At 46.4% G+C, this 25,005-nt stretch overlaps 10 protein-coding genes across 10 annotated transcripts; 5 read left to right on the forward strand and 5 right to left on the reverse strand.

Annotated features, from left to right (window-relative positions):
* Nucleotides 1-294: 294 nt before the first annotated feature.
* On the forward strand, nt 295-1,808 carry PCOAH_00004550 (Uncharacterized protein; the record flags this gene model as incomplete). The annotated part of the gene is made up of 7 exons (XM_020057270.1): nt 295-351; nt 548-638; nt 734-854; nt 959-1,075; nt 1,245-1,294; nt 1,442-1,602; nt 1,701-1,808. The coding sequence occupies 7 exons, from the start codon at nt 295-297 to the stop codon at nt 1,806-1,808; spliced, it is 705 nt and encodes a 234-aa protein (XP_019912875.1).
* Nucleotides 1,809-2,293: 485 nt separating this feature from the next.
* PCOAH_00004560 (Uncharacterized protein) lies at nt 2,294-3,406 on the reverse strand (the record flags this gene model as incomplete). Its single annotated transcript, XM_020057271.1, has 6 exons — nt 2,294-2,336; nt 2,463-2,519; nt 2,625-2,725; nt 2,824-2,897; nt 3,082-3,153; nt 3,349-3,406. The coding sequence occupies 6 exons, from the start codon at nt 3,404-3,406 to the stop codon at nt 2,294-2,296; spliced, it is 405 nt and encodes a 134-aa protein (XP_019912849.1).
* A 637-nt stretch (nt 3,407-4,043) lies between these two features.
* PCOAH_00004570 (Ferrodoxin reductase-like protein) lies at nt 4,044-6,053 on the reverse strand (the record flags this gene model as incomplete). The annotated part of the gene is made up of 1 exon (XM_020057272.1): nt 4,044-6,053. The coding sequence occupies one exon, from the start codon at nt 6,051-6,053 to the stop codon at nt 4,044-4,046; it is 2,010 nt and encodes a 669-aa protein (XP_019912825.1).
* A 1,716-nt stretch (nt 6,054-7,769) lies between these two features.
* PCOAH_00004580 (Uncharacterized protein) lies at nt 7,770-8,268 on the forward strand (the record flags this gene model as incomplete). Its single annotated transcript, XM_020057273.1, has 2 exons — nt 7,770-7,855; nt 8,007-8,268. 2 exons carry the CDS (start codon nt 7,770-7,772, stop codon nt 8,266-8,268), a joined length of 348 nt encoding a protein of 115 aa, XP_019912798.1.
* A 293-nt stretch (nt 8,269-8,561) lies between these two features.
* PCOAH_00004590 (Uncharacterized protein) lies at nt 8,562-9,060 on the reverse strand (the record flags this gene model as incomplete). Its single annotated transcript, XM_020057274.1, has 2 exons — nt 8,562-8,693; nt 8,830-9,060. 2 exons carry the CDS (start codon nt 9,058-9,060, stop codon nt 8,562-8,564), a joined length of 363 nt encoding a protein of 120 aa, XP_019912989.1.
* A 465-nt stretch (nt 9,061-9,525) lies between these two features.
* On the forward strand, nt 9,526-10,396 carry PCOAH_00004600 (Uncharacterized protein; the record flags this gene model as incomplete). Its single annotated transcript, XM_020057275.1, has 2 exons — nt 9,526-9,909; nt 10,037-10,396. 2 exons carry the CDS (start codon nt 9,526-9,528, stop codon nt 10,394-10,396), a joined length of 744 nt encoding a protein of 247 aa, XP_019912879.1.
* Nucleotides 10,397-10,483: 87 nt separating this feature from the next.
* PCOAH_00004610 (Uncharacterized protein) lies at nt 10,484-19,325 on the reverse strand (the record flags this gene model as incomplete). Its single annotated transcript, XM_020057276.1, has 5 exons — nt 10,484-10,584; nt 10,761-11,250; nt 11,586-12,035; nt 12,130-17,216; nt 17,315-19,325. The coding sequence occupies 5 exons, from the start codon at nt 19,323-19,325 to the stop codon at nt 10,484-10,486; spliced, it is 8,139 nt and encodes a 2,712-aa protein (XP_019912905.1).
* Nucleotides 19,326-19,850: 525 nt separating this feature from the next.
* On the forward strand, nt 19,851-21,257 carry PCOAH_00004620 (Uncharacterized protein; the record flags this gene model as incomplete). Its single annotated transcript, XM_020057277.1, has 1 exon — nt 19,851-21,257. One exon carries the CDS (start codon nt 19,851-19,853, stop codon nt 21,255-21,257), a length of 1,407 nt encoding a protein of 468 aa, XP_019912829.1.
* Nucleotides 21,258-21,710: 453 nt separating this feature from the next.
* Nucleotides 21,711-22,392, reverse strand: PCOAH_00004630 (40S ribosomal protein S10; the record flags this gene model as incomplete). Its single annotated transcript, XM_020057278.1, has 3 exons — nt 21,711-21,877; nt 22,009-22,170; nt 22,320-22,392. 3 exons carry the CDS (start codon nt 22,390-22,392, stop codon nt 21,711-21,713), a joined length of 402 nt encoding a protein of 133 aa, XP_019912853.1.
* A 1,805-nt stretch (nt 22,393-24,197) lies between these two features.
* PCOAH_00004640 (60S ribosomal protein L11) lies at nt 24,198-24,953 on the forward strand (the record flags this gene model as incomplete). The annotated part of the gene is made up of 2 exons (XM_020057279.1): nt 24,198-24,351; nt 24,507-24,953. 2 exons carry the CDS (start codon nt 24,277-24,279, stop codon nt 24,951-24,953), a joined length of 522 nt encoding a protein of 173 aa, XP_019912979.1.
* Between the last annotated feature and the right edge of the window lie 52 nt (nt 24,954-25,005).

The raw sequence follows: 25,005 nt of genomic DNA on the forward strand, positions 1-25,005 counted from the left end.
GATTTTTTTTTTTTTTTTCGCCTGCAAACGCGCATGTAAAAACGGTTGGGTGCGATCCAGGCAGTTATCGTTTCTTGTTCAATCTTCCCCACCGAGTCAAGCTACACCATGTGTCAGGCACGTGTGGCTACGAATTGCTAACATTTGGTGGGAAGTTTCCACGAATTGGCCACAAGGTAACAACTACAAACTTGTCATTAAACACGCACACCTCAAACTGGCGCAGGAGTGCAGGAACCCCCCCCCCTCCGATCGCCCAACCAATGGGTGCTTGTTCTTCTTTCCGTTTCGAAAATGATCGGTAGGGGCCCCCAATTGGGGGGACAGAGAAGGGCTTACTTCACCGCCATAGTAAGTAACGGAAAAACGGAGAATAGGCACATTTGTTACGTTCATCTTGCGGGGGTGCTCTCCAATGGGTCATCCTACGTACGTGTGGACATTACCCATTAGGGGTGGACAAATAGATACGTACATGTATTCACCTACGTTGGTCAATTATTGTTTCATTTTTTTTTTTTTTTTTTTTTTTCCTTTCCGACCGAAGGACCGAAAGCTGCGCGAAGTGCCCTACTTGTCTCGATACGTCATCCTCGAGCAGTTTAAAAAGAAGCCCCGATACATGGACGAATGCCCAGGTGCAGCCCCTACAGAGTTGTGCGGCCACCGCACTAACCTGTTCGTTTAATGACCCCTCCACATAAAATGCTCTTCCACGGCACCCACCTCACAGGCACTCCCAGGAGAGCCTACGAACACAACTGCTTCGACCGAATCAGGTTCAAGCCGACCTTCAACCCATACGTTAAGCTGAATAAGGACAAGAAGTACCGACTGGACAACTGGGAATCCAGGTACTTACCAGAGCCGGTAGAAGCGTCTCCCGCACCACTGTGTGCTTCCCCCCTCCGCAACCTGCTCCACGCCACCACCTAATTCCTTCGCAACACCTTCGCAGAAACTCGGAACGCTTCGACCCACTCAAGTGCTACGTCCGGGGAAGCAGGAAGGCCTACGACGTCCCCTTCGCGATTCTGCCCTCCAAGGATGAGTTGGGGAACTTCCACCCCCCAGTGTGAGCAGCCAAAGAGAAAACAAAAGAAACGAAGCCAGACCAAGCTGTGCCAGACAGAGCAAAGCACAACATGAGTAACCGAGTGGTGAACTCCGCTTTGTTGTATTATATTGGTTTGTTCTATTTTTTTTTTTTTTTTTTTTTTTTTTTACTAACTTTTTTTTCGCAGACTCTCCGGACGGTACAGGGCCGACATAGAGAAGCAGTACTACATGCACGGTAAGCGCTCAGTCACCGCCCGGAGGTGATGCCCTGAACGAGTGGCTCTGTGATCCATTCGAACGGGCTTACAATGACGATCGATCCTTGCCCGATTTGTTCCATTTCATTTGATTCCTTTCACCACCATAACCATCCCCTTGACAGACCTCCCCTGGGTGTGGCACAAGAACTTCTACACTGGCACGAACCACTTCTGTGACAACATGGTAGTGGGGAAGAAGGAGTGGTACCGGAGGGAGCAACAGAAGGAAAGGATGAAGGAAGCCATGGGCAAAATAAATGACTTGGTGCTGGAGTACCGCCAGGTGCGTGCGGCCGTGCGGGTGGCTCAGTCGCCATGCGGTTTACTGATCGCGTAGCGTCACCAGGTCACTTCCTACCTCAATTCACCACGTCATTGCAGGAATTTCGGGACAAGAAACGATACAACTTCCTAGAGCGAGTGGTGAACACCCTAGGGGAAGACATCGCACACAAGTACATAAGAAAAATTAAGCACGTCTACTTATGAGCGGATCGTGGGTAGACGCACAGACGGTACGAGAAAAGACGACGGATCGGTTGGGACAGCCAACGTCAGCAGAGAGTTGTCCTCTCCTACCCCATGAAGCAGCTACGCCATTTTGAGGTTTTTTTTCACCATGGAAATTATTTAAAAAAAAAAAAATGTGCTACATAATGTTGCTTTTTTTATGAACAGTCAGGTAAAAAGGAGATTGAAATAGCTATTCTTGCTGCTAATTTGCCTGACCGTTCATAAAAAAAAAAAAAAAAAAAAAAAAAACGAAAGTATTTTAATGGTACCGTCGCAAATCAGAACCCCCTTTCGGGGGGTAGGAACATACTTCCTAAGTGGAAAGGCGTTACATCTATACGTGGATGCTTCTTCGTAGATGTAAAATGTGTTTTTGGAGGTGGGCCTACGGTGGAACCTCACCAGGAGGACGCACCCTTTCGATGATCAACTAGGCCATCCTTCCTCCGCACAGCGAGGCACTACTCTTTTGGGAAGCTGTCGATAATGCACAGCTTTAGGCTTCTACAGGAAGGGGGGGGGAAAAATGGGCGAAATGAAAACACATGGGGTTAATAACTGAGACGGTAGCATGGCCAGTGCTGCCCGGTTGCTCCCCCCATCGGTTGACCGCGTCACACACAAACTCACTTGTCGTCTAGGTAGAGGTTAAATCCCTTCAGCGTCTTGTTCAGGCTTTTTATGTAACTGCGCGGGGGGGAAGAGAGAAATGGCGTTAGTAATGATTAGGAAAAGGGTAGTCGTTGTCGTCTTAGCAAAGGGGTGGTGGTTGTCGACTTAGCCCCTACGTACCACTTCGACTTGAACAAGCTCTTGTAGTAATGCTTTAGGATGAGGAAGAAAAAGAGACAGACGAAGAGCATCAGGGGGACGTTGTTGATCGTGTCCACTACCTGCAGAGGGGGGGGTATAACAAATGACACAGGGGTGAGGCAAAGCGATGCTCCTGCTTAGCGGTACCATGCTAACACAACTGTGTGTGCATCCCTACCGTCCTGTCCTCTCGGAACTGCCACGTCACGAACACCAGCAGCGAGATGAGGCTGATCACCAGGCTCATGCGGACTGGGTAGCAAAAAAAAAAAAAAAAAAAAAGGAGAAGCAAGAAGGAATGAAATGGGGGCAATTTATCTAAACAATTGGGTGATTCCACTCTGTTGAAGCATCCTACCCCAGGGGGGGATACTCATCTGTGCACAGTTCACCCAGCTGGGCGAACAACACGGCTGGCCACGTTGGGAAAACTCACTCCGCGAACGTGTCTCAATTTCCTTGTAGTGCTTGTAACTGTCGACGGCTGACGTTTCGAACCGAAGCAAATCTGTGGAAAGGATAAATGCAACGGGGGAAAGGCATACATGCATACATGCATACATAAATACATAAATACATACAGAAGAAGCATGTGCGTTAACTGGTTGTCGGATAATGAATTGCTGGATATAACTCACGAACATGGATCTTCAATGCTCCCTCAGCAGCTGCTTTCTTTTCGCAGAGCGGTGGCCAGGCATACCTTCCTTCTGGGGTTGGTTAATATTTACGTGGTACACTGGGCAAAACGCATACGACATTGTGGTTCTTCTTTTATGGTGATGAATGCGGTGGTAGGATCAGGAGGGGACTCTCCCTACGGAGCCAGCAGTTGGTGTATTCGCTGTGTTGCGGAGATTATTGACCTCCCTGCAGCTGTTCCGCTCCGCCGCTGAGATCAGCCACGCCGTGTGCACGCAAGTGATTTCCCCAACAGGCTGTCGCATCGGCACGCCGTTACGTGTATCCCTTCAGCCATATGGGGGATTACATAAAAGCCCATATATAAATGCTCTATCCGCACGTCAATTGTCGAACCAAAACGTGGGGACACACAGGTGGGTGCAAGCCATAGTATAATGACCCTACCATCTATGGCTTCTTCTCATCCTTTTCTTCTTTTTTTTTTTTTTTTTTTTTTTTTTAAAAAAAGTTTTACCCACAACATTTGCGTAACTGTGTAACATTTCGTAGCGGTGACGAAGTGGCAAAAAAAAAAAAAAAAAAAAAAAAAAAAAAAAAAAAAAAAGAGGGGGAAAAACGGGGTGGAACAAAGGTGGGCACCCAGGGCGGGCCGCCTGCCAGGGAGATCCACAAGGCGGTTCACAAAGCAGTTCACATACAGTGTATCATAAAGCGGTTCATCACATATAATGTGTTACAACGGAGCGCCCGGCGTCAGGCGCTTCCCCTCATCGAGGCGATCATGCTGTCACTGTTCTGGAGGCCGCCCTCCAACTCGTACACCTTGGGAACCTTGTCCTTCGAGAGGCACTCATTCAGGGCAGCCATTTTCGCATTACCCAACGTGAGGATGGAAGCCACCTTGTCGTTCTTAACAAAGTAAGCCACGAAGTTGTGCTTGCGTAAGTCCCCCTCGTATATGACCTTCTCAGCTTCCTTGACAAATCCACAATAGCGAAAATTCTTTCCAAAAATATTTGTATTAAAAAAGGGAATAAAAGTAAACTCCTTTTTGTCGTTACTGAGCATGTTATGTGCGGCGATTCGTCCCTGCTGTATGGCCACGTTCCAGTGACACACATTAATCATTTCCCCGGTGACGAAATAAGGAAAGGAGCATACATCCCCTGCTGCATATACGTCTGAAGAACCCTTCACTTGAAAATGCTTATCCACAACAACTTGCTTTTTTTCATTTTTAAATTTGTCCTGAAGGAACTCCGAGTTGGGCAAACAACCCAACGCCTCCACCACGTAGTCACACTTGATCACCTCCCCATTGCTTAACCTCACCCCATGAATAGACTTCACTTTCTTTAAAAACCCTCCTCCTACTCCTCCCCCGTCGATGATGTATTCTGTTGGGTGGACACCCCCATAGAAAGTAACCTTTTGGTCCTTTAAAATGTCTAAAACGACTGATCCGATTTTGTCTCCAAAGGTGGAATGGAAGGGGACCGTATCCTTAGACACCATCGTTATGCTTACGTTTTTTTTTTTCAAAGCGGAAGACAATTCGCAACCGATGAAGGAGGATCCAATAATGGCACACTTGCTGCCCTCCTTTGCGTATGACGCTATCTTCACGTGATCCTGCAAACTCTGCAGCGTCATCAGGTTGTCTGCCTTTACGGGGACGTCACTTCCGTTACCACTTCCACTGTCATTTGCGTTGCTTCCCCCTAGGGGTGACGGAGAGGGACGCACTCCCGTGGTCACCAACAGTTTGTCATACTGAATCACCTGCCCATTGCTGAGGTGCGCCTTTTTCCCCTCCACGTCCACCCTCTCGACAGACACATCATGCAGGTAGTTGATGTTGTCCCGCTTGTAGTACTCATCCTCCTTCAGTTTAATCCCCTCATACAGCTCTTCCGCTGAGTCGTATTTAGAAATTGTCTTTGACAACGTGGGGCGGTCATACGGCTTATAGGCATCCTTACTGCAAATGACTAACTTTCCCGTGTAACCCATCTTTAGAAACGTCTCCAATGCCCCCATGGTTGCCGCTCCCCCACCCACTATAAGTATCGTCTTATTCTCACATTTGCCTGAACATGGGCATACTTTTTTTTTCTTAAATAATTCCATCTCCTTCGGTAAGAAGGCATAAATATCATTTCCCTCCACAGCTACCTCATACCTTGGGATGTCATCGAAGGAAGGACCGTTAATACACTCTCCTGTTTTCAAATCGAACTTGGCGTCGTGCCATGGGCAAGTCACATAATCCTTCGTTAACATTCCTGTCTTCAATGGCGCACTATAATGTGGACACTTCGGACCCAAACAATAATACTTACCATCCACGTGGACTAACAAAACGGTATCCTTCTCTCCACGAACTTTTATTTCTTTCATTTCTCCATTTTTCAGTTCGTCTTTTTTTGCTAAGTGTACTTTTTCGAGTCCCTCACAACTGGTTGTTAAATTATCCCCTCCGTTCATGTGATTCCTCTTAGCGTATAATAAACTTGGTGCACAAAAAAGGGCTAACATTAAAACGACACTTGATTTGTTTGAAAAGTCTGTTTTGTTCCCTCCATTACAGAGGAAGGGACTTTGTGCGAAGTTCCTTCTGTTCCCCACATGGCACACGCTACGTTTGTTTGCCAAGGTAGATGGTAAAGAGCTTATTACTAACGATGACAGCTTCCTTTTGTTCGCCTCCGCTAAGTGGAACACTCTACTCACCGTCTCGTTAATCACGCTCAGCTTCCTCATCCTGGCTGCAGCAACAGTTCGGGGGGGAAAAGAAAGATGCACGCAAAGAGAAAAAAGAGTTTCGCTTCACTGCGCGGTTTTTTCTTCTGTTCGATCCCTTCGAGGAGCCTGCTGGTATGGCGATGACCTACACAGAGTGCCAGCAATAACTGTGGGGGCCAATACTTTAAAGCGACTTTTAATTGGGGCCTCGTAATCACGATTCCAATTGCAATTGCGACTTCACATCCCGTTTTGGTTGTGGGGTGGCTATATCCTTTTCTTCGAAAAAATGTGTCACCTCCTCCTGATTGCGGTTTTATTTCCACTTCACCGCTGGCTTGTTTCTCCGTTTTTTTCTTCTTTTAAAGCGTTGCTGCACTGCGCATGTGAGCTGCCTTAAAATCGATGTTGTGCGAAGAAATTGGATCCCTGTGCCTGCGTCTCCCAAATGGGCAACAATTCGGCATTTTTTTTTTTTTTTTTTTTCACCCCACCTCAGCAGGGCATATCAGCATGCATTTGCAGGTGGTGTGGTGGGGGGAAGTCCTCACCGATGCGCACGCATGTGTGCACATATTTACATGCTCTATTAACAGCCCACTTGCGAATGTGCCATGTTCGGCCACGTGAAGTGGCTCTCATGTAGCCCTACAGGAAGTCCCCTACTCCCACTGATTTTTTTTCCTTTTTTTACGTATTCGTTTAGTTACTCATTTTTTATTAACATGCTCAGGCAGAACGAAGCGGCTGGTGCGGGCCACTTGAAGTGGAGTTCTCCAGCAGAGGAAACGCAAAGACTTTGCACTGCCCCTATATGCACATATGTATGTGTACCCTCGCTGAAATGTGTACAATCAGGGGGAAGAACAGAATTGACCACTGCCCCCAAATGGGTTGGGCATAACCCATCCATCCTTCAGGTGCAAACCATTTGGTCCTCCCACATAAAGCATAAAAAATGGCCACCCCATTGCAACCCAACGTTTATCCCTCGTCAAATTCGTCATGAAAAACTACGGCGAGACGCCTGCTACGTGTAGGTCTTTACGCCCGTTCAGCGGTCTTAATGAGGGTGGCAACTTTATGTGCGATCAAATTTGTGCCGTGTTTCGCCCCTTTGGCTAGTTCTGGCACATTCCTCGCTGTGTACAAAAAAAAAAAAAAAAAATAGCAAAAATGGCCACAAAATGTATGAACAGGTCAGGTAAAAAAAAATGCATACCAAGCTAGGCAACGCTTAGCAGATCAGTTCTCGCCAGATTATTCCCCAAACAAGTGTCTACTTGCGCGCGAGGGGGACTGCTCACATCCCACCACAATTTCGCAAAGAGTAGGTTGGAAGTTTGCCAAAAAGGTAAGCAAAGCTATATGCTCGTATCCATTACCGTGGTGGTGACTTAGCTAGCTACTGCAACATAGGCATGCCAAAAAAAAAAAAAAAAAAAAAATGCACACATAGTTAAATATCTACCTGCAAAAGTAGCTATGAAGGTAGTTGGTCACATACATCAACATGGGCACCTCTCGAATGTTTAAAAAAAAAAACATTTTTTCCTTCACGAAGAGGTTTCATTTAGGAGGTTCCACACACCAACACTAATGTCTTAAGGAGAAAATACCAACAAAAAGATCTCTCCCTTTTAATGTTAGCCCCTATGCACATACACAAGTGCAGTAGTTACTCCTCCGCGTGCACGCTAATTTGTGCCTGCCCATACTTTGCTCCCCCCCAAAATGTCGAACCATAAGATGTCTAAAGCAGAATACTCCGACTACAACCGATCCAGGTGCTACAACCCGAAGGTGCATGTCTCCGGCTGGTAAGAAGCACCTCCACGTGCGTGGTTAACTTCGTCATACTTTACATGCACACGTGCGAATTATGTGCCTCCCCTTTTGGTAACCCCCTAGCACACTCTCCGTTAATTGAAAAAGAACAAATAACGTAACCTCCCTCAAACCACCTTGCAGGCACAACATTCAACACGATGAGACCTACATACAAAACTACAACCGAATGCGGGACTTCTACATGGAGGCCTACCCAACGGAAAGAATAAATCAAAAGTACCAAAGTGCCAGGGCTGATGGGGCACGAAAGAATTTGTCTGACAAGCGGGTGATTTTTTACGAAGAGGACGGGGCGGGTGATTGGGTCACCGAAAGCAGACGCGCCTTTAAGGAGGAGAAGCGACGGAGTGATGATGTTTGCCAAGCAGTCACAACGGGGTGATGTCCACCAAGGAAGGTTAAACAAAAAAAAAAAAAAAGTGTTCCACGTGGGGGCAGAGACAAAGCACACTCCTCTGGAGACGCCCCCCAAAAAAAAGGGACGCCACTTATTTTACATCCTCATTACGGCATAACCAAGTCGACATGGACTTGGCCGCCCCTTTTCCGATTTTTTACATTTTTGGCTTAAAAAAAAAACTTTACATGAGCAAATCTTTTTTTACACGGACGTAACGCGGGGGAGTCGACTCGGGAATGACCATCCTTCGTTCGTCAGGTTGTCCCCTCTGACCATCACCTGAGCAGGAACTGGGCCTCCTCCAGAGGCATTTCCGTCACGCTTGGGTTCAACTTTACCAACTCCCTAATCAGCACTTTCCTCCTTTCCCTGACTTTGTCTCTTCGTTCCGTAAGGATCTTCTCGACCTGCGTTGAATACGTTGGGTAGGTTATGCAGGTTGTGTAGGTTAAGCAGGTTGGACATGTTGTGTAGATTGGGGTGTGGTATGACGGTACGACTATGCGGCTATGCATCCATGTGGTGGCCGCTCCTCCCACTTACCCTGTCCAGGTGCTCATTTATCTGGGCCTTGCTCAGCGTGATGAACAAATTGTTATAAGTACACAGCTTCCCAATCTTGTTGTCGATCTCGTTTCGGCGGTATCCCCCCTTGGTGGCTCGCACGCCGTTCAGGTTGTTGTCGATGAGGATTAGCTGCCTGTTCTGGCAGAAGATACTTTCGGCCAGCATGTTCAGCTCAACCAGCCGGCTATAATATTGCGTGCCCTCCATCTTTTGCGGTCACCTACGTGGTCCAAAGGGATGCCCGCTTAGTAGTACTATACTCCTTTTGGAGGTTATTACAAGAGTGGCGTTTGGCAGGATTGGCCGAGGGAATTTCTTTAACAGGGTGTGGAGGAGGCGCGCGGAATGATTCTTCGTCGTGCGTTTTTTGCACGGTGCTTCGGAGGCGAAAAAGAAAAAAAAAAAAAAAAAAAAAAAAAAAAAAAAAAAAACATAAACCTTATAAATACAATATCGCATAGGGCGGAGGTCCCGTTCCCCCGCGCGAGTAGCGAAAAAGTATCTTCATTTTATTTTCTCCATTTGAGAAGGAAACGCCCGACGAGCAGTTGCAGGTTTAGCGCGGGGAAAGTAACCCCCATTTTGAAATCGGAAGAGAGGGAAAAGGAATCTATACCCTCCAAGGTATAGACTTGTATACCGCTCCTTTTCTTTTTTTTAACTACCGCAAAAATGGACGAAGATAGTGAAAAAGCAGAGGAGAGGCAACCGCCCGCGTTGGAAGGCAACCATGGGGAAGGGGAAGAGAACCATCCTGGGGACAACCCCCCAACGGACGAACGATTCCAATTCAACGACAACCTGTGGAAGCGCGTCAGGAAGGAGGAATCCAAAAAGGGCATTGTTTACCTGGCGGACGTACCAATAGGGTTAACTGCATCCCGGTTAAGGGAAATATTCAGTCACTACGGGACGGTTAACAGAATACATTTAAATCGAACGAAGGATGAAGGAGAAGAAGAAGGGAAAGGTTTCCTCTCCTCCCATATGAGGAAGAAGGATGGAAAAAATTTAGGGGAAAAAAAAAAAAAAAAAAATGGTCAAATATCAAGATGGGTACATAGAGTTTATGAACAAAAAGGACGCCATGAAAGCCGTGCGTACTTTAAACAACCAACTGATTGGAGGGAAGAAAAGGAAGAATATGGTGCGAGAATATTTTTGGCACTTAAAACTTATAAAGGACAACTTCCTTTGGAGTGAAATCACATCGTCTGCCCTCTATCGAAGAATGTCCAGGAAGGACAAATTAACCCATGCATTGAAGGACATGTATAAAGGGTATGAGGCCTACGTGGAAAAAAATGGAGGCTCCTATCATGGGAAGGTTAGGAGTGGGGGGATCCAAAAAGGGGACCGACCACAGAACAGGAAAAAGGAGGGTCCTCATATGAAGAGGTCAGTTTGCCCACTCCGGTTTGTCACGGTGAAGAAGGGGGAGGAGACAAAAAAGGTTCCCCTCGAAGTTTCCCACGAAGAGCCCCCCTCCTTGCGTCGCAACAACAACGCTGTTTCTGCGGACCTGCTGAAGATGCTCATGTAGGGGGGGACGATGTGGGCCAAGCACCCACCATGTGGAAACATAATTTCGATGCAAGTGCATAACGCGGAAACGTCATTTGCGGCCCCCTCACAGCGGGACGGAGAAGTCCCTGGAGACCTTCCTCTTCTCGAAGCTCATGTCGCTCAAGTTGACCATCAGGTTCCAGGCCACGGGCTTCATAATTTGACCTGCATAATTAACAAGGAAAAAAAAAAGGGGCATAACATGGAGAAGAGGAAGGTAGACGCTTAACGTCGATAGACTCATCGGATTAATTAGGCCACTCGCCCTGCCGAAGCGCCATTGTTTGTTTGTTTGTTTGTTTGTTTTTGTGTGTGTTTTTTTTTTCCTTTTTCCTGCTCACCCTTGTCACTGAGCGCCAAGATGACTCCCAAGTCAGACCCGACGGTAGACAGTTTGTACGAGCCATGCTGTCCTACCGAAAGAACCTTCGCCCTGATTATGTCTCCCTGTTTAAAGCATTCAAAGTTGTCCCCCAACTCTCCATCGTACACATGGATATCGCTCTTGTTAATGAATGCCCTGAATGAATTTTTTATGGCTCTATTGTTCAGCAAAATTATGTTGCAATAGATTACGTTGAAGGTGACTCGATAGACCTTACACGTCACCAAGTCTCCTACTTGGGGCAGCGGGATGAAATCCTTCGTGTTGGCTACGCTAATGATTTGCTTTCCATTGCTGTCCGTTACGAGCTGCCTTCTCCCCAGGATGGAGGACCTCACCTCCTTCTGCAAGATGTACGTGTTTTCTCCGCTGACGTATAGGTCGGAGCTCCCGAGAGCTTCCCCGGGCAGCACGATGGAGTCCATCCGGGCGGGGCGGTAACGCAACTGGCGAACGTCACCCCACTTCGTTTTCCGTTGACTCCCCCTTTTTGCCAACACGTCGAATGACTCATCCACGTGGGCAACTCACCGTAAGTTTAACTCGCCACTGAAGGATGTTCAATTTTCCTCGGTTTGTAAAAAAAAAAAAAAAAATGTGCTACATAATGTTGCTTTTTCTATGAACAAGTCAGGTAAAAAAAGGGATAAGATAAAAATAGCTATTTTTGCAACTAATTTGCCTGACCGTTCATAAAAAAAAAAAAAAAAAAAAAAAAAAAATATGCGCTTTGGCGCGTACCGCGTACCGTGCTGAATAGCAACTCCTAAACAACCGTAACCAGAACCGGCTCGTGGTGGAAAAGCAAAGCGTGGTATGCATGAAAATACACAGCGACGTAAAATAAAACCTTCCCCGGAAATAGGGAGTACACGTTGAGGGAGTGCAGGAGGTGTGTTTTTTTTTTCAATCGTTTTGGCTTCTTCCCCCCTTTGGGCATACAGTTGTCCGTTGTCCACGTTTGGCTAAGGGACCCACTACTACTCAAGCTCCCAATCAGCTTTATACAGCTGAAGTTGGAGGGATAAACCAGCAGGGTGTATTCCCCCAGATTCAGGGGAGATAAGTTTTTCAAAAATATTTTAATGACGAAAAACTCCCCAACGGACGACTCAAAATAATTTTTCCTAATCCCAATTTCGTTCATGTGTTTGAAGTTCAACGCTTTGGAACACTTGGGGATGATCACGCTGCTTTTTTTTTTTGCAATTGTAGAACTTGGGGGATAACACTACTGGTGGGTAGAATATATCGTTCGGGAAGTTCGTTTGAAAGAGGGGGTTCTTCCAATGGGGGGGGTCTTTCACTGCCCCGGTCTCCATTACATCCTCCACTCTTGACACTTCTTCTGTTTGTTTCACTTCCGCATGCGCGCAGAACAGGGTCTCCCGCTTGGGCGCCGTTTTCCTGCCCTGCTTCACCTCGCCGATGGATCCATCCGTCATAGAGAAGACGCTGTGCTCATGTGTGCCCCCCCCCCGTGAAGGCAACTCCTCCTTCTCAAAATTGAGGAAGAAACGTCCTACTTTATTCCCATAAATGTAGACATTGTTAAGGTAGGAGCTGTAGAGACTAAGAAGTCCGGACTTCTTGTGTCGGTCGAAGGAGAGGTACACGTGCACATCTATGTACAATAAAAAATATTTGACTGCATCTTCTCGGGTAGCAAATGAGAGGTTCTTCTTTCGCTTGATTCTCTGAACCCATAGAACCCATTTACTCGGGTTGTCATCTGTCTCCACCACGCACGTGGGCCGCCTCCTACCCACCTTCTTCGCAGAGCAGTAGTTCACGTACCCGCTAAAATTCCTGATGAACAATTCTACGAACATGTATTTGTTGTCCGTGCAGATGGTGAGGTCCTTCCTCGGGGAGAACCGTTTGCGAAGTGGAGGTGCCCCACCAAGGTCGGGTCCCTTCTCCAGGGGCACTTCCCCACTGCGCCGATTTGTATACCCCTCTGCACCGCCTTCGAAATAGCTCTCCATGTTGATTTCCGTACACTTGAGCTTCCTCCCCCTGAGGTTACCCACATGGATAGTATTCCCATCCGGCCCCTCGGCTAAATCATCCTCCTCCTCAGTCATAACTCGACTCAAAGCATTGATTACACTGGCGCTGTAGAAATCCGAGTTCACCATTTCGTCTAGCACATCTGTTACGTTAAAGCTGACGTAGGGGAAGCAAAACAGCTGATCAACGGACACGTTTCTGATGACACTAAGGCGAAGCTTAATCTTCTGGACGGCATAGTAGGGATTGCTTTTTTCGCTGGAGTAGATCACACGCACGTCACACTCGTTAATTAAAATGGAGCCGATGCACCTAATGGGGATGTACAAACAGTGATCCCTTCTAACCGTTATTGGTTCCCCTTTTCCGATACGAATGACGTCTGCCTTTTGGTCATTTCCACAGTTACGCTTCATTTGAAATGCTTGATTAAAAAAAAACTTTAAAAAAAAATCTCCCAAATTTTTATGCTTATATTTTACCTGCACGTTCAGGTAGTTAATGTCCACATGGGAACTCTTATTTTCTAAAATGAGGCACAAGAATTTTGTTTCTCCTTCGAGTAATTCTGTGTGTCTTGCGTCGATGGAGAAATACTGGTTGTCATACGTTTCGTCCACGTGGTTGATGCTTCCATGGTTGGTCTTTTCCTCGTCGCTTGATTGGTTTGTGTTCTCCGTGGAGGAAGCCATATCAGACGAGCTGCTCCATGATCGACGCGCTAACCGTGCAATTGGATCACATGATTGGTTGCCCAACTCCGGGGATGATTCAGACGAAGAGGACACAGACAGGGAGGACTTCTTAGGAGTTGCTCCTCCAGTCGGTGGAGACGCACCAGATTGTATGGCCACTTCGCCGGTCACTTCGTCAGCCACTTTCCACAAGGAGTCATCCCGCCGCATGCCCTGAGATGCCCCCGAGGAAGACCTGCAGAACCTGTCCAGGTCGGATCCATCATGCAACATCGACTGGACGTCCACGTACCTGCTAAAGTTAAAAAGCTTTATTTCGGAATTGAGGCAAAAATAATTCCTAATCACAAAGACGGAGCATGTGTTGGACATCTTCAATGCGTAGCTTAGCAGTGCAGCTCCGTCTGTCCTATTCATACTTCCAATATTGTGTTTAGAACAAAGGGATTCCTCCTCCCCGTGGGCACTCTTCCCATTATTTTCCGTCCCCGCAATGGCGCAGTATTCTTCCCTGCTTTCATTTTCGCCCATTTTCACCTGAACATGTTCATAATTTTTCTGTGCACAGTTTGTACTACTGGGGTGATTCTCTCCCCCGGGTGGCGGCGAAATGAAGGATTCCCCCGTGATGAATTTACCACACGCACCCCCCATGAAACACTTCCTAAGAACGGACGTATCGTATAGAAGGTACTGATCAAAGTGGAGGTAACTGATACAGTAGGACACCCCCAGGAGAAATAAAAGACCCGTTTCTTTTGCCCTGAAGGAGAGGCGAACCTTCGTCGTGTGATTCTTCTTCCTAGACATGAGAAACACCACATTGGATGCGTAAGTCTCTACAGGAACTCCAGAGGTAATCAACCTTATACTGTTTAGAACTAAATTTGTCGAGAGAGTATTTTTTAGAGTTACCTCCACCTGGTTAACACTGTTCAGCTCACAAATGTTCTGTATTTTTGTGTTCCTTTCCACTTCGTTAAAGGGATTGTATTTGAAAACGTCTTTTTCTTCACCAGCGTGTTCTTCCATTCCTTTACCTTCCGACGGGGGGAAGCTTACTTTCTTGTAAAATTTTTCACAGTTGTTTTTCTCATTAATGTATTCGATGTTGAGTAGCACTGGGGAAGGTGCACACCTTCCTTCTGTCATTCCGCACAGGAAGTGAATCTGCTTCCTGCGTTGTGGGTTATTTTTCCCTCTGTTGCTATTTTTCCTTTTAGACTTGTCCTCTTTAGGTTGCTTTTGGGGGAGGGCTAACAGGTGGGAATTTTTCGTCGCTTCGTGACTTCTCTCCCCACCTTCGTAGCTCCTCCCCTCGGCGTCGCTGCTGGACGAGTCCAATTCTGAAGAGGAACTCCCAGAAGAGGAACTGTCCCACGAAAGCGTGCCACAAGGACACCCCCCTTGGTACATCTTCCCCCCTTTTGTGTGAACCCCCCCGGCAAAGCAGACGTCCCCTCCCTGACTCAACCTCCTTAAGTATGATCTGCTCCTCCGTTTCTCTCTCTTATCCATGACCAGCGTAACAAAAGGGGGGAAGCAAATGTGTCTCTCACTCTTCCTAAGCGTCTCATAAATGTTACACAGAATTAACCTCTGTACTTCTTTCCTTAGCACTTTTGCCAGAAAAAAAAGTAGAAGCAAATTACAAACGATGGATTCACTGAGCAAGTTAAGTCGTGAAAGAACTTCACTAAGTAATGCCAGAACCCCATGCTGCAATTTCCCGTTTTGTCCTTTCCTCTTTTTTTTGTACATTTGTAGCTTTTCTCCATGTTTGTTCAGGCAGAAAAAACTACGTATGCTAATTTCCCTCGAGCAGAACCATAACAACCGTTTAAGGTTGTAGTTGCTGGATGCGTCCAACACGCTCTTAAATAGGACGTGACTGTGTTGATCGTTTTGCGATGGTAGGACAACACCCCCCTGGTTCGTCTCTTCTTTATGAACTCCTCCAAGTAATGCAGCTATGTTTCGTCCGATTGGTAACACTGTGTTGATTCCTTCATTCGGATTCTGCTTCTGCTTTTGATGCTCCTCCCCAGCAACGTTCGCGTTACCCTCACCCGTGGGGGGCTCCCCGGGGTGAACTTCACTCGCCTTCTTCAACCACCGCATGGGGAAATTCACGTTGCACCTTTTTCTGGGGAAGACTCTATTTAGTAACTCGTTCGGGTGGTCACTCCGTCCCTCTTTGCCCGTTGATCCGGTCGATCTAGGCACCCCTGGTGGTGTACCCCCGTCAAAGTCGACCTGCACACAGGGGAGGCCATAAAACGGGAGGAGACTGTTCAAAAAGACATACGTCAGGTAGAACCTCCTGTGTTCAAAGAAGCGTGTGCAAAGAAGATAAATGGTGAAGGCAAACTTTCGACTTGCCCCGATGTGCTGGTAAATGTTGGCTAGCTCGACATAGAATCGGACATACAGCTGGTGACTGAACCGTTCGGTCACGCAGGAGTATTTTCTCATGGCTGTAAAAATATGCCTCTTCTTTTTAATAGCTAGGAGGTACTTCAGATAGCATAGGAGGTAATCTGCGAAGAGTTCCTGTGCAGGCAGTAAAGGGGTAGTACTGTCTGACTCCCCACCAGGGGAGACAACACATGCATTCCGCATGGCAGACAAGGATTCACTTAACTTGTGTTCCATAAACCCAATCAGATAAATCAACGTGTTGTGTCCTTTAATAGTTACATTGAAAAAGTAGAAATCTTTCTCACTGGACTCATCCCCAGAGTGGTAGTCCTCCCCGTCCTCCTCCCCCCTGTCATAAACATTCAGAACGTTAATGAAAGAGCTTATGTTCTTAGCCACCCCCGACGAGGGGGAATCACTTGTATGGTCGAAACTGTACAGAGAAAAATGTGCATTATTATGGTAGGGATGGTAGGATCTCTCCTTCATGGATCCACTGTAGGAAGAAGCATCGAAGAAGAAGTTCGCGTAGTTGGTATACCTACTCGGAAGTAACCTTTCATATGTCTGAACAAGCATATTTTCTACTACTTCTGCAAAACGGAAGGTATACTTTTCGTTGTTGTTTAGTCTACAGAAGTGACCCCAGTTTTGTGTAACATACAGGTACATGCTTAACGCTATACAGAAGGTGATATTCCCATCGGATAGGTCATCTTTATTACCTCCCTCTTTAACCATTTCGTAGCACTCCAAATAGCTTTCCAATGAATCAAGGGGACTTCCTAAAAGGAGAAACACATCTCCTTCTTTCTTTCTCATTTCGTATACTTTGTTTCTTACCATTCCCTTGTCGCTCTGTTTGGACTTCTTCCTTGGGGCCTCTCCTTGGGGGTGCTCTCCCTTACCCGGGAAAGTGGTGTCCTCTTCCCTTCCTTCGATCGCATCTACACTTTGGGAATCCTCCTCACGGAAACCCTCATGCCCACCACCACAGTCGTCATTATACTGATCGCTTTCCTCCTCATCGTAGTCCTCACTCTGCTCACCATTGTAGTCTTCGCTCAGTAAATCGTCCTCAGCATGGTGATGCTTCTCTGTGTCTTCCTCTTCCTTGTCACCCCCATCTGAACGTCGATCGGGGGAACCCCCTCCACTCCCCTGCACACTTTCCAAAGATACCACTTCCCCCCCGATGGGATCTCCATCCCGTCTCTCTGAATGAATTACATCTGTCTCTTCCCCCCCCGCAAGATCAGCAACAGCATCTATTTGTACCGCCTCTGCTGTTGCCTCCACACCGTGTGGGTCCTTATGATGGAGTCTGCCCTCCTCGTACGCACTACACTTGGACAACCGGGGGGCTCCCTCATAGACGAACCCATCTCCCCCCCCTTCGTTGTCATCTGACTGGTCTTGCTCAGGATGCTCCATTTCACATCGTTGTAGTACCTTTTTATATTTACGTAGAGGTTATTATCGTGGCTGTTTTTACGACTGGTAAGGTTGGCCTTGCTGGAGAGGTCCCTGTTGCTTAGGCTCTTTTTCAGATGCAGGCCAGCAGTACCATTCACTCCATCCGTGCCAGTAATACCTGTCTCCCCCTGTTCCTCCCCCTTCTGAGCCTTCCCAAACGTTCTGCTTACACCGGGGAGGACCCCCTCCAGGTGCCTTCTCCTACGTCGATCCAGCACACTTTCACTTCCCACCTTGGCAGTCCGAACCGATTCGCAGTTTGCGCTCTCCATAAGCTCCTCCATATACTTCCTCACACTCTCTTTAGTCATCATACTATGTAGAGAAAGCGCAAAAATGTAAAAGGCGTTCAGAAGAACTGCCTGGAAAAATTTGTTATACTGAATGTTAAAGTGCTTTTTCACTGACGGGAGGAAGACAATGATTCGAAAGTTCCTGTAATTCTTGCAGATGAAGGAAATGGGTTCGTGTGTTGCACTGCTCCCTCCGTGTATCATTGTGTTGGTTCTGTGTAGAGTTGTCTTCTCTCCATGTAATGTCGTCCTATGTTCGTCACTCTCACCCACATTTCCGTTGGCGTGTGCACTGTGGTTTCCTCCCGTGCCACCGCCCCAGATCCAACTGTCGAAAATTCCCTCATCGCAGGACACCCCCTCCTCACTGGACGAGTGCACATTCACCGACTTGTACTCCTTCGCAGACGCTTTTTGGAAAATACTTAAAAAATTGGTGGAATATTTTTTCTTTCCTTTGTAGCTTTTCCCGCTGCTGCTGCGTGCTCCACCTCCTTCCGCAGTGGAGGGCTCTACGGCGGATGCACTGCCAGACGGAATAACCGCCACTGCCGACGTGGTGGAGTCCCCCTTCGTGCTGACCGGTGAAACCCCATTGTGTGAAGCAGCTCCTTTGCGGGTGGAAACAACTACATTGTCCTCCTCTTCCTTCTCTCGGATACCAATACGTGGGACTACATTCTCTGATGTCACTGCACGTTCGAGGGGTTTCCCACCTGTGAGGTTCCTTTGTTTATCTTCCAAGTAGTATGCTGAATTTTTCAACAGGGGAAAATTTCCTTCCTTCATATACTCATATGGATTTTTTTTTTTTTTTTTTTCCCGAACATCTGTTACTATGTCTTTTGAGGGGGCTACCTCTGCAGTGTTCTTGGTGTACCCATCGCCGTTGCCACGACCTACGTCCCCTCCGACGGTACCTCCCCCAGGTCCATTTCCGTAAAGGAAACTCTCATTTATTCTCATAATTTGGGACATAATATAATCGTCGTACTTGTCAGAAGAGGGGATGACTAGAACCCGTTGTACGAACACACAGCTGTTTCGAAAAAAAATATTATTGTAGGTGTTGATCAGATGCACCAACTTTTCCCTCATGCGGTGCAGCCCAGCGTCCTCATCAGGGGGGGAACTGGACGGAATAGCATCATCTGTCGTTGGTATGCCTCCTTCGCGCAGCTCATGAACCCCAATCGATATAAACACGTTGGAGAAAAAATTCACTCTGTCCACCCGCATGGACTTCTCACCCAGATCGATGTAACTAATCGAGAGACTTCCATTCCTCCGAACATAACTGGCGTTTTTGAAAATTTCAAAAAACGTCTCATCGTGGTGATCATCTCTGTCTGCATGATCTGTCTCTGCGTGTTCTGTGTTCGCTTCCTTGCTCCTTGAAAACCCCTGTGAGGGGAGTTCACTACGCAAGAACAACTCATTGTCACTGGCGTTTATATGGTTAATGTAGCCGTGCAGGTGGTGAAACAGGTCGTCGTAGTTTATCTGCCCGTATAGGTTCCTCACTTTGTTGGAGACCTCCTGGAACAGCTCCTCACTCGTTCGCTCCGTCTTCCACAGGTACACCTTGGCCTTTCCATAGTCCCCCAAGTTGATATGGTTCATCGGTGGAACGGTGGAACCGTGAAACGGTAATACGTCAAACGGGCAAATCGGCAAAGGAACGATGTGCCACCCCCTTAGAGCTGTGGCCAAAACGGGAAAAGTGTGCCCCGAAGGAGTGCACGCAAGGGTGTACCAAAAGGGTGTGAATAAACCGAACCCACGACAAGTCAATGTGAGCACACATAACAGGCTCTCCTTAAGACCATTTAACAATTGCAAAAATGAATGAATGAATAAATAAAATGGCGAACCGGGTTATATTTTTCTGGGGACCAGTCGGCATGTTCCTCTCGCGGTGACGACACCTAGGTCGGTCATGAGCTCGCCCACCTTCAGTTTTCCCTTTTTGCCCTTTTTTTTTTTTTTTTTTTGCACATTTTTTTTTCAAATTATTTTGCCCATTCTTTTTTTTCCTTTTTTTTGTTAATTTTTTTTTCCCAATCTGAATGATGCCGTGGTGCAAGGCTGGCATATGCCCAGGGACGTGCGAATGTGCAGGCCTCGCACGGGCGCATCTTTCGCCGCATGGAGTTGCTAGTCGAAACGTCACTCATCCCTTTGGCAGTGTTGCTGCTACGAGGAAGTCTGTTCTCTTGGAGATCCAAATTACTACTTCTCTCAGGCACACTCGTCCTGCTTAATGGGGGACGCCGCTGTGGGTGCTTCATACCCCCCGAGGGGGCAACCGCGAAGGCCTGGCGGCTGTTCGTGTCCAAACCGGCACAGAAAAAAGCCAACCAACTGAAAACCAAAATAGTGGTGAACAAAAAAAAAAAGGAAGAAAATCTAAAAAGAAAAATAAGTAAAGGAGTAGAATTTAAAAGCTCAGCAAAGTATAAGGTGATTGAAGATCTACTGGAAGGATACCCATTCACATCGCTACCAGCCCCTGCACAGAGTGTGCAAAGGCTACCATTCATGTTGCTGAAGGGAAAAGTGAAAGGAGAATTCTTACAAGGAATGGAATTACCCTTTGGTCTAATTGACCCCGTAAAATATGAACTGCTAAAGTTAATCGGTCGGTTAGGAGACCCTTTTAGAAACTTATGCTCTCATTCGATGACACCAAGACTTCTTATCGACGCTCTTTTCAAGAACCAACCTGAACTGACTTACGACGAATTCTGTTACAGGTTGGAGTATAGAAGGAGGTTTCTCATGCCATCCTACACAGACGTTTTCATGTATGAGAAGGAACTCCTCTGGCAGCAGTGGATAGCTGTGCGGAATTTGAAAGAAGTATCCCCTGAAACACCAGAAGAGGATCATGAACGTGTTCAGAAGATTCTAGAACCAGATGAGACCACCATGCCGATCGTTATGGTAAAGGTGAACAGAGAAATAAGTAACCAGGGAATCCATCCAGCCGTTCTGAAAATGTTCTTCGATTTTTTAAATGTAGACAGACGTCCAGATAAACTGAGTCGAGACTATGCTTTCCTAAAGTTAGAATCCATTATGAGGAAACTTAAGAATAGAGACTTCCTCGAGGGGATCAAACCGGATTACATCTACTTCATGTTGAACGAACGAGCGAAAGAAGCCTTCTCATCCTACAACGAAAGTGAATTTGAAAAGAGCTACCACGAAGCACTTAATCACAACAATATGAAACAGAACCTCCTCTCACAAAACGCCACTTACAAAAAGGAAAGGAAACTCTTCTCGGAGAAGACAAAAAAATCTCTCATGAAATTCTACGATATTGAACTTCCTTCCTTTTTCAAAGATTATGTTAAAAAGAAGGAAGAAAACTACAAGGTCATTCACGCCAAGATTAACCGAATGATCACAGGTAAGTACCTTAAGAGGAAACGTCGTAGGGAGGACATCCTGGCTGGTCGCATTACCCCAGAGGAGTCACCAGTAGGGGATACCCCTGAGGATGATACGCAGCCCCGCAAGAAGAAGAAAAAGAAGAAGAAGAAGTGAAACGGTCACTAGCACGGTAGAGGAGACGCACCACACAGACACACACATAACCCTATTGTGTGGGCTCCTTCTTAGTTGTTCCGTGAAAAGGAAGGTTACCCCATCATTTTTTTTTGTTCCCAACAAGGTAATAACTTTTTCCTTTTTGCATCCAATACAGCTATTTCATATGCTCATTACATAATTTTAAGAAAATATTTTTTTACTTTCTTCGTAAATTTTTTTTTTTTTCAAAAATCAAGCATGGTTATGCTGTTTAGGGAAAGGGAAAAGTGCAGCCCCTCCCGTGGGCACAGGTACTAATGCATGGCACAATTTAAGGGGGGAAAAAAAGGAAAAAAAAAAAAAAAAAAAGAAGACGAAGGAGCGGTGTGCTATGAGTGATACATGAGGTAGAATGCATATATAGTGCACTCCAAGCCGATCGGCTCCACCAGGACACTGTTAAAAGGCCTACTCGAAGGCCCTCTTGTCATACGAGCGACCCCTGCCCATTGGTTGTCTCAGTTCTCTAGAAAATTCCTCTTCCATCTTGGGGGCCCGGTTGACGACCTTCTTTGACAGGGTGGCTGGGAAAATGGACGGGGGCAGGTGCAGATACTCCCTTAAATATTCGATGCCTACAGAGGGGAAGCAGGATCAAGCAAAAAAAATAAAATGTAGAAAACGATATATATGTGACGGTAAAGCAGGGAAGATTTCAATTCGTTCATCTGAACTTCTCATGTCACTCCACGGTGCAGCAACTTACCTTCATTGTTCAGTATAAAGTATTGGTGCTTCCAGTTGTATTTCTCATCAACGTAATTCCTGCTCTTGAGTGACTTAAGGGTCATCATGATGTGAAGGTTCGGAATATTCAGGTGGGGGTGTCGGGGGACCTTGGCATCCTTCTCGACAACGATGACTCCCTCTGCGGGAACAATATAGGGGGTGGAAATGTAGCACAGCATATTGGTAGGAGGGCGCAGTGGTAAGAATGTCATAATAGGAACGCCGTGGCACACAATAATTCACCGGGCAGTGCCCAGCGTGAAAAACACGCTCCTTGGCCGCACGTACCTTTAAATAAGTACTCATAAATGAGCTTCTTGTTTTGCTTGGGGATGTAACTGTACTTGTGGTGGGGCAACATCTTTTCCAAGAGATTCAGTTAAACGTAATAGGGAAAAAAAAAAGGAAGCGAATTCTCCGTGGAGTAGTAAAACTTTGTTAATGATTCGTAAGGGGAAGGCGATAAGCTGAGATTGTTTTGTTTTTTTTTTTATTTGTTTTCCTTTGCTTTTATTTGCCTCTTCTCTTTTTTGCGTTGTATGTTTGGATAATTATAGCAATTTATCAGTTGACCAGTTTGGATTTTTTTTTTTTTTTTTTTTTTTTCTACCAGAAAAAGCGCTCCTTTTGTTTTTCCTCACATTCGGGGATATTCCAAATAAAGGAGGGGAATACGCGATCTAGTGGGGGACTGTGTTACGCACAGCGAAGTGGATATATTATGCGAACTACATACTGCCTTTTTCCCTTGGTGACCCAAAACTGTTGCGCACTTTTTTTTTTTTTTTTTTTTCCTATGGTTCATCGCTCCATCTTTGGGGGTTATTTAGCGGGGGCAGGGAATTTCCCCCTCTCATCCGTCACTTGGGGGAAAAAGAAAAAGCTGCATAGCGTTGGTGGCGGGCGTAAGCAATATAAAACGGTGAAGATATACCCTGTATATGGGGAAGGGGATATAGCCGCTCCCGATGGCGAAACAATATTTCCCCCTCATCTTCAGGGCCCCTTGACCGGTGCGTTATATTTTCTAAGGTGGAAGAAAGTGTCCCTTGCCAACCCCTCTCCCCACTAAATTCACCCACAGCGCATTCTGCTACCATCCAGCCCCCTTGGGATTTCTTTCTTTTTTTTCTTACCAATATGATTTAAGCATATTATCAGAGGAAGTGAAAGTAACTTTAATTGACATGTTGGAACTGCCTCATCCATCGTATTGAATTATATTCCCCTTTTCCTTTTCTCTACATGGGTACCTCCTCTCTGTAACTACGCCTGGAAAAAGGTGCATAGGAAAATGGTACATTATACATACAATATACTTGTCCCTGACCTTGGTGACGGTGCAGGGCCGACCCCTAAACCTTGGCAGAAGCGCAACAACCATGTGTGAATAGGAGGGGGGGATCCAGGATCCTTTCTCTGCCCCCACTAAATTGCCGACGCACCGTTGAGAATAATTCCCCTATGGGTAAAGGGACTTTCACGTGAGGTTTTCTTCTTCCCAAAGGAAGGGGGAGTCGCCAAAGTTTACGGTCCCCCATTATGCTTCTAACATGGGGGGGGAAGTTGCCCCGGTCGTCGGTACGAAGTATATGCGGATCGCGCATCGCATCTTGCTGCTCCTATTTATATTAACCTTGTTTTTTCCGTGGGATAATTAAAAAAAAAAAAAAAAAACATTAAAATACAAATGAATAGTTGACCCGAACGAGCCGCGTGTTCCCTTCTCGCCACGAGAAAAGTAAAAAAAAAATAAACACGCTTCCGTCACTTTTGTTGCTTTATTATTATTTTTTTCCCCCGCGAAGTTTTTTCTTTTTCCATTTCCACGTCAACCAAACGAGCAGATCACCTGTGGGTATTCCATAAAGGCCACTTTTCTTTTTTTTTTTTTTCATTTCGGAAGGACGAAAAGCGAAAGAGTATTATCCTTGCGTCCAAGTGAACAAAACAGTGAACACCACGCTGCGGATCCGCGCACAGAGGAAAGGAAAAGCTACCCAATTTTTTTCACCACCGGAAGGGCTGTTGTGCTATCAGCTTTGCAATTCTCCCTGAACCACTCAACAGTAACAGAAACGACAACATAATACCCCAATTGGGAGTTTCTCTTTTTTTTTTTTTTTTTTTTTTTTTTTTTTTGTTGCTCGAAAGGAAGAGCATACAAATCAGCTCACCAGCTATCAGGACCCTCCGAAAATACTTCCCCCTTTTTTAAAAGGTCACCATTTACGAGGTACTCAAGATGGAAAAAAAAGAGGATAATGTTATGCGGGAGATTAAGGTCAACAAGTTGGTCCTAAACATTTGCGTTGGAGAGGTAAGCACCATCGGCGGAAAAATATATGCGGGCTGACGCTTCTTCATAACGGTTACGCGGAACAGCTACGCGGAACACTCCTACACAACGCTTACGCGTAACCCTCCTGGGCAATCGCAATAACCTAATCGCTTTCCCTTCTCTCCCCCCTGCAGTCAGGAGACAGGCTCACCAGAGCGGCCAGAGTGCTAGAACAACTGACGGAGCAGAAACCCATTTTTGGAAAATGTAGGTTCACCATTAGATCCTTTGGTGTCAGAAGGAACGAAAAGATTTCTTGCTTCGTAACGGTGAGAGGAAAGAAGGCGTTGGAAATTTTAGAGAAGGGACTCAAGGTGAAGGAATATGAATTGAGAAGGAAGAATTTCTCTGAGACGGGAAACTTTGGCTTTGGTATTCAGGAGCATATCGACTTAGGCATAAAGTACGACCCATCCACTGGTATCTATGGTATGGACTTCTACGTCCACCTGTCCAGGCCAGGATACAGGGTCACCAGAAGAAGGAGAAAACGATCCACCATTTCCAAGACGCACAAGGTAACAAAGGACGAGGCGATGAAATGGTTCCAGACTAAATTCGATGGTATTTTACTCAAGTGAGCGAAGCAGGTTCAGTGGGCAAAAGTAGGTACGGAACGCACCGTGCCACGTG

This window comes from Plasmodium coatneyi, chromosome 3 (genome assembly GCF_001680005.1).
Source record: "Plasmodium coatneyi strain Hackeri chromosome 3, complete sequence".
In the NCBI taxonomy this organism is placed as follows: domain Eukaryota; phylum Apicomplexa; class Aconoidasida; order Haemosporida; family Plasmodiidae; genus Plasmodium; species Plasmodium coatneyi.